This window comes from Melozone crissalis, unplaced genomic scaffold, assembly GCF_028551555.1.
Source record: "Melozone crissalis strain CALT ecotype California unplaced genomic scaffold, PUWL_Pcris_2 ptg000254l_1, whole genome shotgun sequence".
Taxonomy (NCBI): domain Eukaryota; kingdom Metazoa; phylum Chordata; class Aves; order Passeriformes; family Passerellidae; genus Melozone; species Melozone crissalis.
The window spans coordinates 630,779-647,462 of NW_026536012.1; the positions used below are offsets into that span (position 1 = coordinate 630,779).

General features: G+C 57.8%; 1 protein-coding gene across 8 annotated transcripts in view; it reads right to left on the reverse strand.

Moving 5' to 3' along the window:
- Positions 1-12,405, reverse strand: part of LRRC7 (leucine rich repeat containing 7) — a 98,742-nt gene extending 86,337 nt beyond the window's left edge. For 7 of the 8 annotated variants that reach the window (XR_008484224.1, XM_054294519.1, XM_054294518.1 and 4 more), the window contains exon 1: positions 12,351-12,405. Coding sequence is in view for 6 of the 8 variants with exons in the window: in XM_054294519.1 (XP_054150494.1) it covers positions 12,351-12,375 (25 nt within the window). In the remaining 2 variants the exon portion in view is untranslated. Of the gene's footprint in view, positions 1-8,315; positions 8,418-12,350 lie in introns of those variants that run through there. The other variant, XM_054294521.1, reaches the window with a different exon arrangement.
- Between the last annotated feature and the right edge of the window lie 4,279 nt (positions 12,406-16,684).

Here is a 16,684-nt window from a genome sequence, read left to right on the forward strand (position 1 = left end):
AATCCTCCCCCTGCAGCATCATCCCCTTCACAGGGTAACAAAACCCTCACCCAACCATCGAGCTGAACAGACACTTGTTCAGCTCCCAACAAACAAAGGTCATTCTGACCAAACTGAAAACGCAAAAAACCCCAAAAAACTGAAAAGAAAGCACCTGGCCATGCTAATGGACATGCCAAAAAAATAAAAAATCCCCAAACCAATCCCCACCAAACTCCAAACCCAAACCCAAGCTGCCAAAGCACACAGCCACCAATTCCTAAAACATCTAAAATATTCCGTGCTGGCACTCCCAGATTTGAAATAAGCTCTGATTTACAGGAGGGCTTCAGATGAGCCTTGGAATGGTGGTGAGTGCTGCTGCTGAGGCTGGGCTGGCAGGAATGCCAACTTAAGCTGGTGTGGAATTGAGCTGGGATCAAGGCTATTGTTATCTTATTGCAAAGCTCCCGTACCTTCTCAGCGATTTCTCATAGGCAGCTCCTTACAGCACTGTCTCCTTCCTCCTCACAGCGCAGCCAACAAACTCCAACTCCCCTCTCACCCAGCTAACCCACTCTTTTATAGCACTCAACCTCACAGGGCACAGCTGTGGCCTGTTAAGGGCAGGCCTGTTCCTGATCTTTGGTAATTAGTGCAGCTGAAACCCTTCAGGGGTGAGATTACCTTCTGCACTATCTTTATTTTCTTACATTCTATCCCCACACAGCCTGGGGCCAGCAGGAATGGCAGCCCGGGCTGGTGTGGAATTGAGCTGGGATCAAGGCTGGGATGGGCAGGAATGGCAGTCCAGGCTGGTGTGGGATTGAGCTGGGATCAGGGATGGGATGGGCAGGAATGGCAGTCCAGGCTGGTGTGGGATTGAGCTGGGATCAAGGCTGGGATGGGCAGGAATGGCAGTCCAGGCTGGTGTGGGATTGAGCTGGGATCAAGGCTGGGATGGGCAGGAATGGCAGTCCAGGCTGGTGTGGGATTGAGCTGGGATCAAGGATGAGAAAGGCAGAAATTCCTGCTTAGGCTGGTGTGGAACTGAGCTGGGATCAAGGATGAGAAAGGCAGAAATTCCTGCCTAGGCTGGTGTGGAACTGAGCTGGGATCAAGGATGAGAAAGGCAGAAATTCCTGCCTAGGCTGGTGTGGAACTGAGCTGGGATCAAGGCTGGGATGGGCAGGAATGGCAGTCCAGGCTGGTGTGGAACTGAGCTGGGATCAAGGATAGGATGGGCAAAAATTCCAGCCTAGGCTGGTGTGGGATTGAGCTGGATCAGGGATGGGATGGGTGGGAATTCCAGCCCAGGCTGGTGTGGAACTGAGCTGGGATCAAGGATGAGAAAGGCAGAAATTCCTGCCTAGGCTGGTGTGGAACTGAGCTGGGATCAGGGATGGGATGGGCAGGAATTCCAGCCCAGGCTGGTGTGGAACTGAGCTGGGATCAGGGATGGGATGGGCAGGAATTCCAGTCCAGGCTGGTGTGGGATTGAGCTGGATCAGGGATGGGATGGGCAGGAATTCCAGCCCAGGCTGGTGTGGGATTGAGCTGGATCAGGGATGGGATGGGTGGGAATTCCAGCCCAGGCTGGTGTGGAACTGAGCTGGATCAAGCCTACAGAGCTACTGAGCTGCTGCTCCACCACAGCCTTTAAACCCCGAACCGCTCCCTGGCAGACCCTCCAGGATTTGGACTCCACAGATGCCAGGCTGCTGGTGCTGCAGGAGGAGCTCAGGGAGGGGACAGGAGCTGCACTGTCACCGTGGGCAGGGTGGCACTGTCACCTCCGGCCACCCCACCCGTGGCAGGGACAGCGACGCTGCCTCAGCTCTGCTGAGGGTCCTTCCATGCAGCTCAGATCAGGCTGGGACCTGGTTCACCTTCCTGTGCTACCCCAGCCCACCAGGAAACCCTGGTTAATTAACCCTCCTAATTACCATCTAAAGGAATGGGATTTTTAAGAGCTCAGCGTTTCTAAAGAATGTCAAATTTTTGTCCTCCCAGGAACCACCAAGCTGAGGGCAAATGTTCAGAGGAGCCTTTGGATATCTTTGCTGATGATGTTAAGTCTAAAATCTGGATTTTAAGATGTCCCACTGGCACATCCCAGGCCAGGCTGGGACACCCTGGGATTTGGGAGGTGTCCCTGCCATGGCATGGGATGGGCTTTAAGGTCCCTTCCAACCCAAACCACTCTGGGATTCCATGAAAAGCTGCTCTACCAAAGGAAGCAATGCACCTGTGAGGCCTTGGCTCCACAGGATTCAGGGAACACAAGGCAGAGAAACCCCAACATTTGTCTCTCCCATAACTTCTCCCCCATTTATTTCATACAACACTGCATCAATCAAACTGAGGAAACAGGAGGAAAAGGCACAAAAATCACCCCTGGATGTGAAAACTGCAACATTTATGCTGGATGCACAGCCCTGTACCTGCCACGGGGAATGCTGACCTTCAGCAGGCCCTGGGATTCCTGGATTTAATGCTCTGCCTGCTGCTCCCAGTATGGAAAGCCTTCTGAAAACACTCAAACGATCCATCAAAACCTGGCAAAACCACGCCAGGACGCTGGCTGGAGATGCCACCTTTATTTAATCACTTTCAGGAGCTGCTGATTATCTCATCCATAAAGCTCTGCTGCTCCAGCATCCCACGGGGCTGCTCCAGGCACTGTCCCAGGTGAAATGAGGCTGCAAATGCGAGCAGCGGGAGCCTGGCTCGGGGCACAGGGAACAATCTGCTGGCCAGGCACTGGGCACAGGGACACGCCAGCCCCGAGGCCACCAAGCATCGCCCACCTCGCCCCAGGGACCAGCAGGGTCACTCTGAGGGGTGGGCTCCTGCCAGGGGCTGCTCCAAACCAGGGCAGATCCAGCTCGCTCCTGGTTCCTATGGACCCTGCCTGCTCCAAGGGCTCCTGTGGAAAAGGATGAAAGGATGCTTTTCCTTTTCAGCTTCTCCACACGCCCTGGAATTGCCTGAACCTGTTTAAAATTGAGGTTTTTAAAACTTTTCCATCAGTTGCAGGACTTTTGTTCTGAGTCACCAGACTGTGGGGTGGTTTGGGTTGGGTTCCAGAGATATTTGGGGTTCCCACTTGGGTATTGTGGGAAACAGGAGTTGGGCTCAATAATGCTGAGGGTCCCTCCCAACTCAGCATATTCTGGGGTTCTGTGAAAGATCGTTTAACGCCAACCCCCAAAGCTCCTCTAATTCCATCCCAAATTCCCAATTCACCTGTGCAGGATAAATCACAGCTCAAGCTCCTTTCTATCCACTGCCCTTTTCAGCTTCTCCACAAGCCCTGGAATTGCCTGAACCTGTTTAAAATTAAGGTTGTTTAACTTTTGCGTAAGTTGCAAGACTTATTTGTTCTGAATCAAAGGACTGTGGGATGGTCTGGATTGGGTTCCAGAGATTTTTGGGGTGTTTTCCCCCTTTTTGGGGTTCCCACTTGGGTTTTGTGGGAAACATGAGATGGGCTCAATAATGCTGAGGGTCCCTTCCAACTCAGCATATTCTGGGATTCTGTGAAAGAACATTTAATGCCAACCTCCAAAGCTCCTCTAATTCCATCCTGAATTCCCGATTCACCTGTGCAGAATAAACCACAGCTCAAGCTCCTTTCTTTCCACTGCCCTTTTCAGCTTCTCTATGTACCCTGGAATTGCCTGAACCTGTTTAAAATTAAGGTTTTTTAAACTTCTATGTGAGTTGCAGGATGTTTGTTCTGAATCACAGGATTGTGGAATGGTCTGGGTGTGGTTCCACAGATTTTTGGGGTGTTTTCCCCCTTTTTGGGGTTCCCACTTGGGTTTTGTGGGAAACAGGAGTTGGGCTCAATGATGCTGAGGGTCCCAGCATGTCCTGGGTTTCTGTGAAAGAACATTTAATTTCACCCCCCAAAGCTCCTCTAATTCCACCCCAAATTCCCAATTCACCTGTGCAGAATAAACCATAGCTCAAGTTGCAGAATAAACCACAGCTCAAGTTCCTTTCTATCCACTGCCCTTCACCCACTAAACCTTGTCCCAGGGCTCTCAGAGCTGCTCCAGACAAACCTGGCTTTTGCTCCTCTTGTTGACAAATAAATCACAAACGCACAAGCAGCTGAAATCCGATAAAATTAAGAATCCTGCTCCAGGAAATCAATTACGAAATCATTACAGATCTTCCAGGAAACCTGGATTTCTTTCCTGGCCTGCTTCCTCAAAGCAACTTTAATCACAAAGCCCTCATCTCCACAACAATGCCATGATGCAGTTTGCTAATTAGCTTTTTCCACTCCTTAATTAAGAAGAAGTGTTCGTGTTGTATCTGCAGTTAAATGGTGGCAGCAGCCTCCACTCTGTGGTTTATTTCTATTTCAATATTTATTTGCTTTATTTTCTCTTTAATTTCATTTCCGCTTCCATTTCAAACTCCCGTTTTGATCCCTGCTGCAATTAGCTGGGTTGTGGCAGCTCCAGAGGAAATCTGGGAAGCTTTTTTAGGATAAACATGGATGAGACTCCCAACAGAGGAGCTGATTCACTCAGGAGCTCCCACAGGTCCTGCCCTGCCCTGGGACTCAGGGAATGCCCTCTGTGGAGCTCTCCTGGCTCCAGTCAAATTATGAGGACACAGAGGATGGGATTTGACCTTGTGGGTATTCCAGAGAGCAAGAGAAAGCTGTGGGACAGCTCAGAAACCCTGGGCAGAGAGGAATTAAATTGGGCTGAGTAAAAAGCAGATGTGTTTGGATGGGGGGGACGAGCTGCCCAGGATTTCCTGGGAAGCAAATCACCACTGGAAATCACAGTTCACAGCTGAAAACAAGTGCCCCAGCACTAAGAGCTTTTCCCACCCCACAATTCAGGCACTTTTTGTGCCTGGCTGGAGCCAGCAGATGTTGGCCCCTCTCTGGGATGGTGAGTTCAGGTGGCCAGGCAGGATCAAATCCAAGGGAATTCACATTTACCCAACCCCAGGTTAATCTGAGGCCTCACCAATGAGGTTCTCCTGCCTTCACCAGCCCTATGGATGAGGCTTCAGCAAATCCTGAGAAACAGAATCCCAGAATTCCTGAGGAAAAGCCCTCCAAGGTCACCAAGTCCCAATCCCCACCCTGTCCCCAGCCCAGAGCACTGAGTGTCACCTCCAGGGAAGGGGACTCCAAAATTCCCTGCAATGCCACTCTCCTGCCTCCTTGCTCACCCTGGCTTGTGCCTGCCCCAAAACCAGCTGGATCAAAGGAAAACTGAAGAAGGGAACAAATCAGGCAGCTGCTCTGTGGGTGGATTTTCCCAGCCCTCCCCATGGGTACAGAGTGACCTTGGGGATGAGATTTATCCAAAGTCACCACTGCAAAGCCAAGATGTCTTGGGCAGGGATTAAATCCAGGCTGACACCTTGCCTCACACCTACTGATGCTGGATCTGTCCCCCCAAAACAGCAGCTCTGATGGAAGGAAGGCCTGTGCCTGGCAGCTCCTGGAGCTCCCTCTGCCACTTGCCCAGGTTCCCACATGGCTGTCATCACAACTGGAAATGTTCATCCAGCAGAGTGAGAATGACATCCTGTTAAAGGAGTGCCTTTTCCTGGCAGGGGGGACAAGGACAGCCCTGGAAAATGCACAGAATTCCTTGTTTGCAGGGTTTTCTGTGCCCGGGCTGGAGAGCTGATGGTGCTCCCAATTTCCAGTGTGGCCTCTTTCCCAGGTATTTCTGCAGGAATCCTGACAAGTGGCTTTGCTGGGAAAAAAAAAAAAAAAAAATCCTGAGAAGAACACTGCAGCATCTGCAGCCATGGCTCAACAAATACAGAAAACCCTGATCTGTGATCCCAAGGAAAATTCCTACAAATGCAGGCCCATTCCCTGAGCTGGTGCTCGAGGCTCGTGCAGAACCTTATGCAGAACATCCCGCAGGATCCCTGGAGAAGGAGCTGGGGACACTGAGCTGTGCCTGGCCAGCAGAGCCCAGTGGGATCCTGGGGTGCTTTGGGAAGAGCATTCCCAGCAGATCAGGGTGATCCTGCCCCTGTGCTCAGCTCTGAGTGACCACGGCCCCATCCATGCCCTGGGTGACCCTGGCCCCTCCAGCCTGGCCATGCTGCCCTTGTTCCCCTCAGCCTTCCCAGGAACAGGGTGGCCTCACCCCAGTGCTGCTCCTCCATGGGCATCACAAACCCCCAGAGGATTTGGGAGTGATGCCACCGAGCAGGAACACCTCCTGCAGCCATGGATATTCCTGTACAAAATCCATTGGGAGGCAATTCCGCCCCTCCATCAGCCCAAGGAGCTGCTCCCAGGGCTCTGTCCCATGAATCTGCACCCTGAGCATTCCCTCAGGCCAGCACCAAGTGCTCCCTGAGTGACATGGCACGATCCCCCTGGCACAGCAGTGGGGAGCAGGGCCCTGTCACTGTGCTGGGACACATCCCAGCTTTTCCCAAAATTCCCAGCTTTTCCAAAAATTCCCAGCTTTTCCCAAAATTCCCAGCTTCTTTTTCCTCAATTCCCAGCTTATTTTTCCTCAATTCCCATCTTTTTCCACCATTCCTGGCTGCAGCAATGCCATTGACAGGGCTGAGGGAGGGAGCTCCCAGCCAGGGGCACAGTTCCAGCAGGAACAGCCCCTGCTGCTCCCAGGTACCTTCACCTGGCAGCTCTGCAGGTGGGGAAAGCATCCCCCACTTCCATCCCCAATTCCTGAACACTCTCAGGGCAGAGCAGGGCACACCAGGCTCCTGCCAGCAAAAGCAGAAAGCCCATTGCACATTTCAGCTTCCCAATCCAGCCTGGAGAGCACCAGCGAGATCAAACTGCATTAGTACTGCAGGAGAAGGCACTGATGGATTTAGAGGGGGGGGGGAAAAAATTCCCTCTCCATATAAGGGCTGTGAACATTTTCCCACTTAAGACAACGTGTGGGATCATATTCACAGACACAGAAATATGTTCTGTTCCCCGACACCCACGGGCCTGGAACACCAGGCTGAAGTGCTGGCAGGAATCAGAGCCATTTGTTAAGTACAAAAAATGTCTCACATAATTAGGGAACTGCTGAAAGCCACCAATTTAGGGCTCAGGCTGGAAAATGTAGGAATATTTCTTGGAACAACAGGCAGAGCTGCCTCCACGCCGCACACACAGCAAATACCTGGGGAGAAATCAAAGTGCAGCGAGATTCCAGGGGAGGGAAGCAGGATCTCCCCAGCTGGGAGGGCCATCAAAGCCCAGCTCCTGGTTTCAGGGCTGGTTATGAAGGGAGTGCCCCCTTCCCAGGCTCAGCCCTCCATTCCCAGCCTGGTTTCAGCACCATCCCAACCTGTCCCTCTGTCCAAGTGCCCTTCTGGCAGGGCCAAAACCACCTCCCAAACACATCCCAGGGCTGAGGAACCCCTGCCCCAAAGACACTGGGGAAGGGCAGCAGCGAAGGGAAGATGGAAGGTGGTGCTGGAAACAGAACTTGTGGGGGTGTCTGGATAGAGCTGATTTTTTATACATTTGGAAAAAAAGCAGGAGAAGCAGAGATTGCTGGGGTTTGACCTGGGAAGAGCTGGAGCCAGAGCTCCTGGCAGCCACAGCTCAGCTCCTTGGCCCTCAATGCCACCAAAGTCCCTCTGCCCAGAGCTCTGTCCCCTTCTGGCACCATCTCCTCAACCCCCAGTGGGGTTTGTCCCTCCCAAAGCCACCAAGCTGTGTCCCCACAGAGCTGTATCACCTCCTGCCAGCATCTCCTCAACCCCCAGTGGGGTTTGTCCCTCACCAAAGCCATTGTTGTCACTCCTAAAGCCACCAAGGTCTGTCCCCACAGAGCCGTGTCCCCTCGTGGCAGCAGCGCAGGGTCTGTCCCCCTAAAGCCACCAAGGTCTGTCCCCCTCCCCGAGCCGTGTCCCCTCATGGCAGCAGCTCTGAGTCCTGCAGGGTCTGTCCCCCCAAAGCCACCAGAATCCGTCCCCATAAAGCCACCAGAATCCGTCCCCATAAAGCCCCCCCAGGTGTCCCCAGCTGTGTCTCCTCATGACAGCAGCTCCGAGCCCTGCAGGGTCTGTTCCCATAAAGCCACCAGGATGTGTCCCCGTAAAGCCACCAGGGTCTGTCTCCCCAAAACGCCCCAGGTCTGTCCCCGTAAAGCCACCAGGGTCTGTCCCCATAAAGCCCCCCAGGTGTGTCCCCATAAAACCACCAGGGTCTGTCTCCATAAGGCCACCAGGATCTGTCCCCCCGAATCCCGCAGGTTTTCCTCCTCGAATCCCCCATCTGTGCCCCCCGAATCCCCCATCTGTGCCCCCCGAACCCCCAGCCGTGCCCCCGCCGTGCCCCCGCGCGGCCCCGGCACCTCTGCAGAGCAGGGCTGGGTTCTGCAGCAGGGACGCCCAGCGCCGGCGCCGGCCCCGCTCGCGGCTCCGGCCGTGGCTCGCGTTGGGGCTGAAGCCGCTGCCCCGGCGCGTTCCCCGCGGGGGGAACTCGGGCACGCCGCCGTGCCCGTGCCCGTGCCCGTGCCATGCCATCGCTGCCCGGGCCCTGCCGCAGCGGGGCTGCCCCACAATCCAGGGCCGAGGCGGTCGCGGGGAGCCGGGGTCGGAGTCCCGCCGGATCCAGCGCCGGGGCAGCTCCGGGCGCCGGCAGCACCGAGGGACGCTCTCGCCGCCCCGCCGCACGATGCCCGAGCCGCCGCCGCTGTCCGAGGGCTCCTCGGTGCCGGGTGTGACCGCCGGCGGGTCCCTCGGCCGAGCGCTTTATTTCAATCCGAGATCCGCCAAGGACGTCTTCACGCGGCGGGAGCGTGATGCGATGCGATGCCTGGCGATGCGGAGCCCAGCGCTGGATTCCCGGCCATGGGAATGTGCTCGGCACTCCCAGTCCCACCGCCGCTCCCTACATCCCGGCCGGATCCGCTCCGCGCTCCCCTTCGCCCGCCTCAGCCAAATTCGGGCTGTTTCTGACTGCTTCCTAGCCTAGAGAAGGCTACATTCGCTCTCCGCAGGTTCTCTTGGCTCCAAGTCTCATTTCCAAATCTTTCTCCCAGAAAAATATTCGGGAAGGAAAAAAAAAAAAAAAAAAAAAAGAAAAAAAATGAAAAAGAAGCACCGTTTTCCTCCGATGAGCTTAAACTCCTGTGGCTCTAAAGTCATTCACTCCGGATCCAAGGGAACTAAAGGATGAGCAATGTTCTCCTCCTTCTGATGAAAAAGAGCCTTCCTGAGCTTACAGCTTCTTTTCTTCTTTATTCACCAGAACCTGATCCATTAACACGGCATTCGCTCCCCCTTCGCAGAGCGCGGGGATTTAGGGCTCCTTTCCTCCCCTAATTTTGCGCTTGGCTCCAGCCCTGCCGGCAGCAGCCTCTCCCCGGGGCTCTCCAGGCTCATCCCCAGCTGCCTCCACCATCCCTGCTCATCCCTCCACCTTCCTCCCTTCCCCAACTTCTCCGCAGCTCGCACCAGGAGGGGCGGCTCTGCCCAGCCAAACACGGAGGATTTCTCTGCTCTCGACAAATTGCTGCATTCCCAGGGAAAAAAAAAAAAAATCCCAACCAAAAAAAACCCACCCAGCCCCGAGTTCTGCAAGCCTCGTCCTAGGATTTGATGCAATCTGCAAATGAGAGCCTACGGAAACCACGCTAAAATTAGAGGGAGCTGAGATGAAAACCAAGGACACATCGTGGCTCTTGGAAATCTTTAAATAGGGCTTGGTACCACCTCGAGGAGCTCGGGCTGCGCTGGGCTCGCATCCACCGAAATCCCTAAGTGGGATTCTCGAGTGGCCCCGGATGTTCCTGGGACACCTCTCGGGGGCCGGGGCTGCGTTCCCGCACCCAGCCGTGTCCCAGCGGGTCTTCCCGTGCTGGTGATCAGCCCGGTGGATTCACACCCTGCAGGGGAGCAGCTCCCGCTGTACCTGCTCACAGAGCGTCCCCAGCCCCTTCCCAGGCGGGGACAGCCGGGATGGGCAGCCCTGGAGCACGGCTGGGGATGGATGGAGCAGCCTTGGGGATGGAGCAGCCCAGGGGATGGAGCAGCCCCGGGGATGGAGCATTCCCAGGGATGGAGCAGCCCCGGGGATGGAGCAGCACAGGGATGGAGCAGCCCCAGGGATGGAGCATTCCCAGGGATGGAGCAGCCCAGGGGATGGAGCAGCCCTGGGGATGGAGCAGCCCCAGGGATGGAGCAGCCCTGGGGATGGAGCAGCCCAGGGATGGAGCAGCCCCAGGGATGGAGTCTCTGTTCCCCACCATGGGCAGGGGAAGGGGTGTCAGCTGGATTCCAGGAGGATAACATTCCCTGAATGCCCAGGAGGATAAAATTCACCATTTTTTAGCCCTGCTGCCCCTCAGTCTCCCATCCCTGATGCCAGGCCTCTCCCAGGTTTGCCCAGGCCCTGGGGACAGCACAGAGCTGGGGGTGGCTCAGTGGCCACGGGGCTCTGGGGGGATTCTGAGGCCACCACCACCCAGCCCCAGCCATGCATTGCCATGTCCTGCTGCGTTTGGGATCCCTGGAGTCTCTGCTCTAGGATCAGCGCTCCCAGCAAAGCCTCGTCCAGACGCAAACCCCTCAGAGGTGATTCATCTGAATTTTGGGGGCTCTAGTGGCGCTGCTGCCGCCTCGAAATATTCCAGGGACAGCGGCCAAGCTTCCTTTTAAAATGCTTTTTGTGGGATTTTAAACTTTAACCATTTTTAATGCATTGTGGGAAGCACTGAGGAATCCCTGCAGGTGCAGGGAGAGGGGAATTTGCTGCTGGGCAGGCAGCACCTTCCCAGGCATTCCAGCCCAGCTCTCTGCAGCGTTGGCTCCCGAGCTGCAGCTCCTCACATCCACCAGGCACCCAGGAATGGTTTTGTTACTCCAGCAACTGCTAAAATCAGTGCAATCTAACCCCCCCTTTTTAGGGATTTCACATCAGCTCTGTAACAGAAGCACGGAGCAAAGCTCCTCCTCCGTGAGGTAATTAAAAAAATAAAAACTGCTGCTGCTTTACCCAAGGAAAAGTTTTACAGGTGGAGCACAGGCCAAGGTTAAAGTTCACAGGGACACCAAGGTTGCGCGGCACAGCAAGGCGCTGGATGACAAAATCCCGGAATTTCGGGATAACCACAGCAATGAACGGCGTTGGGAGGATGAGGAGCCCTCCTCTCACTGCGGCTGCAGCAGAGGATGCTCCGTGACCTCCCCGAGGGCCCCTTCCCCCTGCACACCCGCACCTTGGCGCCGGCAGCGCTCCCACACACAGCCCAGGCTTTCCGAGAGGCACCGCTCGGCCCGGGAGCGCCGGTTCCGAGCCCGGCTGCTCCCGCTCCTTCCCCGAGTCCCGCTGCTTCCCCGGAGCGGCCGCGATCTGCGCCGCGAGGTTGCCATGGCGAGCATCCCTCCTTCCCTCCTTCCTCCCTCCTCCTCCTCCGCCAGGAGCTGAGCGAGCAGATGCGGAACAGCAGAACCCACCGGATTAAGTCACTGCTCTGCTCGTGGAGCGCTGGGGGAACCGCTCTGGATTTCGGCTGTTCCTAAGGATTATTGCCGCTCGAGCACCTGAGGTTAGAGGCACCGGCCTACGGCACGTGGCCGGCGTTTTTAGCCGGGAATCACGGATGGACAGGAGCGAAGGGAAGGGATGTAGATGGAGTGAGGGGCACGGCACAAACACCCATCGGACCGTTTCTATTTCCCAAACCCCAAGGAACTTCCAGCGGGGCTCTCCTGTCCGTGACCCTCCCTGGCCCAGAGAACGCGAGCAATGGCAGCTCGGTGCCCTGGGTACTCGCTGTCCCTCGGCAGCGACACGGGCACGGGCACGGGGGATGCGGGCTCGGGGCACCACGGGCCCTGCCCCTGCCCAGCCTTCCCCAGACCCCAGCGCGGGGTGAGCCGGTGCCCTCAGAGCCCGGGCCCGCAGCTGGTGCAGCAGGGCAAACGGGCCGGGCAAACGGGCTGGACACCAACCGGGCCGGACACAAAGCGGGGCCGGTGCCGGCCGGGGATGCAGCGGCAGCGCCACGCGGGACCGCGGGAGGCGGCGATGTCCCTGCGCGCAGGGAGGGAAGGAGGGAGGGAGGGAAGGAGGGAGGGAAGGAGCCTCCTCCGCACCTCCCCGCGCCTCCACCGGCGCTGCGAAGGGCGCAGAATTTTCCAGGAGCCGCGCCGAGCCCGACCCCCGCGCAGGCAGGTGCTGGCACAGCCCGGGCCGTCACGGCGCCGCGGGGGCTGCGCGGGGGCGGCGGCGCGGAGCGGGCCCGGCTGCGCGCACCGAGCGCGCCCCGCGCTCCTTTGTCCTCGGCGGAGCCGCCCCGCGCTCCCTCCCGCGCCCGGGGGCGGGGGCGGCCCGGGCATCCCCGGGGCTGCGCGCCCGCCCGGCCCCGTTCCCGCGTACTCACGGTGCAGGCGGGAGCGCGCGTCCATGCGCGGCCGAGCCGCGGTGCGGGGGCTGCGCGGGCGCCGCCGGGGGCTGCCCGCGGCTGTCCCGCCGCCCGCCCCGCCGCGCCGCGGAGCCCAGGGCCGGGCCCGCTCCGCCTCCGCGGGCGGCGCCCAGACACAAAGCGGCGGCGGCGGTGGCGGCGGCGGCGGGGCGGGTCCGGTCCCGCTGCGCGCCCGCGCTGCGCTCCGCGGCGGCGCAGGGGCGGTGCGGGGGGGCGGGACGCGGCCGCGCCCCCCCCCGGGGCGGTGCGGAGCGGCGCGGAGGATGCGGGGCGGGGGATGCCGTGTGGGATGCGCGGGGGATGCGCTGCGGGCAGGTGCGGCGCGGAGCGGTGCGGTGCGGTGCGGTGCGCGCAGGCGGTGCCGCCCGTCCCCGTCCCGACGGGGCGTCCCGCGAGAGGAGCATCCCCAAGCCCCAGGCACGGCCCCGGGGCATCCCCCAGCCCCAGGCACGGCCCCGGACAGCCCCCGGCCGCCGCATGGCCCCTTTGCCCCGCAGGAGCCTTTCCGCGCCCGGGCCGAGGTGCGGGAAGGGGCTCGCAGCCTCCCGGGCGCTGCGCGGGCAGTGCTGGGGACAGCTCGGTGTCCCCTGCGGGCTGCGGTGTCGCAGGCCACGGGCTACAACCGCGGGAGTCACGGGGAACACCCGGCGGGGGCATCGTGCCCGGGGTGAGGCTGCCCTGGGTGCCCTCCATCCCCAGGAGCATCACCCGCCACAGCACGGAGCAGGACACAGCCGGGCCTGTCCCACCCTGTCCCTGCGTGTGACCTGGAGCGATCCCGGGATCCCTCCGGGGCTCATGGAAACACAGAACGCCTTGGGTTGGGAGGGACCCTAAAGCTCAGCTCGTTCCACCCCTGCCAGGGCAGGGACACCTCTGGCCACATCACCGCCCCGGGCTGGGCTCCTGCAGCCGCTCCGGTGCTCCCCAGAGCGGCTGTGGCAGCAGCAACTCGTGGAGCTGCTCAGCCGGTTCCCAAAGGCAGCGAAGCCAGCCCTGCTCCTGCCGTGTCCCATTCTGGGGCTCTGGGGCAGCCACTGCCACCCAGGGGCGCTGGCAGGCCTGGCAGTGACAAGGGATGGCCATGGTGACACTGTGGCTCCGCAGCTCTGTGCTGAGGGAGGTCAGCACCTCGCTCTTCCTGCTCCGTGCAATCTGCCTGGCAGCAGGGAGCTGGAGGAGGGTCACAGGAGGGTTTATCGAGCAGTGAACGCCCCAGCCCTGGCACTGATGGCCTCTCCTCTGCCTGTTTTGCTGGTGGAGGAATTCCTGCTCTGGGGATGCTCCCAGTTTCTCCCACTCTCTCCATCTCTGAGTGGGAAGTCAAATTAGGCCTGGAAAATTTCCACCAGCATGTTTTGCAGTGCTCAAAGCTCACATACCCTGGTTTGATGCTGCCCAGAGCAGCTGTGGCTGCCCCTGGATCCCTGGCAGTGCCCGAGGCCAGGCTGGACATTGGGGCTGGAGCAGCCTGGGACAGTGGGAGGTGTCCCTGCCATGGCAGGGGTGGCACTGGGTGGGATTTAAGGTCCCTTCCCACCCAACCCAGTGATTCTGATCTCAGGGGTGACATGGGGGGTGTCCATTGTCAGCTGGGACAGGGACAGTTTGTGACAGGTGATGGAAATTTGTCTCCAGGAGATCCACAGTAGCACAAGATAGGGATCTTTTCTTACAGCTGAGAGTTCTTTCCTTTCCTGATGTTCCTGAAAAGCAACAAGGTCCTGAAGGGCACGAAGGAGCTGGAAAACCCCTGGAAGGGCTGAGTCCTTAATGAGAAAATAGAGACTTTTCTTCCCTGAAAAGGAAAGTGTGGAGAGGGAGGAGCACAGGGATGTGCCAGGGGGAGGTGGGAACCAAACCCCCCAAGGCTGGAGCTGTGGAACTGAAATCCTCAGTTCCCATCAGTTCACAGCAGTTCCACAGTGTTCCACCGGCTCCAGCAGAGGCAGGAAAAGCAAGGCCAGCAAAGAGCAGGCCAGAATAGTGAGAAATGTGGATGCCAGCACATCCCTGAGCTCAGCTGGGGCACAGCTCCAGCTGGTCAGTGGAACACGTCCATAGGCTGGGCTTTGCCACTGCTCTTCCATGCATTTCCCCTGCTAAGCTCCTATTAAAAAATCCCTTTCCTGCTGTGGGCCTGGCTAAGGCAAGATTTAGAATATTGATTTAGAACATTTCAGCAAATTTCCCAGGAAAGCTGGATGTGTTCCCTAGCAGCCTTGTGCAGGTTTGGGCTCAGAAGGGTCTGGTCAAATCCAGCTGGGAAGATGGGGGGTAAATCAAAGCAGCACATAGATAACCCTGAAATAAAGATATTTTCATTCCTTATTTTTTAAAAGTCTGGACTACAGCGAGAAGGAACAGTTTTAAGGACTGAGTTCTTTCTCTTCAATAAATGGTGGAGCTGCACAGCCTTGAACATTTTCCCTTTAGAATTCCCAATATATATTTTCCCCTCTGGTTTCACTACTTGAAGTATTTCCAGACAAGGCTGATCTCCCTTTCTGGAGCCTCTCACTGTGGGGCTGAGAGGAGGGGACAAGGCCCTGGTGCCACAGACACAGGGGACATTCAGGTCACCCTCTGTGGGTGGTGACAGAGTCCAGATGGGAGCTGGGAGAGGGGGACAGTGCTGGGCAGGAGGGACCTGGAGGCTCTGCCCAAGAAGCTCCACAAGTTTGGGAATTTTCATTGAGGCAGAATTCAGGAGATGAAAAACGAGGGTGGGAAAGGAAGGAAAATCTTCATGGAAACCCAAAAAGCAGCTGGGTGCTGCCTCCCCCCTCATCCCCAGTGTGCAACCGATGGATAATTGTCACTGTCCATGAGGAGCTGCTGGAGCTGTTCCATCAGCATGACACTGGCATAACTTGGGATATTTACATCCCTGCGCTGAAGGCAATTTGGGAGAAAGTTCATTTTTTCTGGAGCGATGACATCATCAGGCTGGACCTGCAAAAACGGTAACTCTTAAAACTGGAACAACTAATTTCTTCTTTTAACACTGAAATTATTCCGTTTCTATCTTCTGGAAGCACTTTAAAAACCTGATATAAAATACAGCAGCCAGGGAGATGAGGCTGCTGCCTGTTCCCTGTCTCATCAGAAGGACAAAGGAATCCAGGAGAGGAGCTGGGATGATCCTGGTCTCCTGCTCTGGGATGTGCCCTGGGACAGAGGCAGGGATCCCTGCTGGAATGGGACGAGCTTTAGGGTCCTTCTGGCCAAACCAGCCTGGGATTCCGTGATTCCATGAGTGTCCTGGGAGCCACTGGGCTGTCCAGTGCTGGCCACAGGGGTCAGGAATGTTATCAGGAGAATCCCTGATCCAATTTCTATTTTCAAGTTCCTGGCGATCAGGCGGCGCACAGAGCCCTCCCCTCCTATTCCAGTTCCTGGAGCAGTTGAGCTCTCCATGCCTACAAGAAGCGTCCAAATCCCAGTTTCCAGCCCCAGGGCTCCCTGGCAGCTCCCCCAGGCCGGGCAGGGCTCTGGCAGCCGGGGCTGGGATGTGAAGAGCAGCTGAAGGTCACTGCCGGCGGGGCTGCTCTGCTGCAGAGGTTCCTGCTGCTGCCGGGCTGGCAGAGCCGGGGCTCTCACAGCCTCTGCCCGCAGCTCCCAGCTCCCAGCTCGCAGCCCAGGCATGGCAATTCCCTTCCCTCCCCGCTGCAGTGGCTGCACTCCGCAGCAGCGTGTGGCACAGCGCGCTGCAGGCGCTGCAGCAGGAGCGCAGCCTGGCTGGGCTGCGCTGGAACGGCTCTGTCCATCCCCTGTCCCACTGCCTTCCACCTGGGAGGGACCACGGGAACTTTCTCTGCCTCTCCAAGGGAAACCTGGGCCCTGGGGGTGAGCTGGGAGAGAGGGGAGCAGCCCCGGGCAGCACTGCCAGTCCCAAAGGGAAAGGGAAAACTGGGATGGACAATTCCAATGGGAAAGGGAAAACAGAGATGGACAATCCCAAAGGGAAAGGGAAAACAGGGATGGACAATCCCAGCAGCTCCCAGCACTGCCAATCCCAAAGGGAAAACAGGGAAATCGGGGATGGACAATCCCAAAGGGAAAACAGGGATGGACGATCCCGGGCAGCTCCCCGCCCCACAGCACTGCCAGTCCCAAAGGGAAAAAAGGGATGGACGATCCTGGGCAGCTCCCAGTGCTGCCAATCCCAAAGGGAAAGCAGGGATGGAGAATCCCAACAGGAAAGGGAAAGCAGGGATGAACAACCCCCTGTGCCAGACGTGGGCTGCTGTGGCCGTGTCAGGGACGGTGCCTGGCTCTGCTGGGGTTTG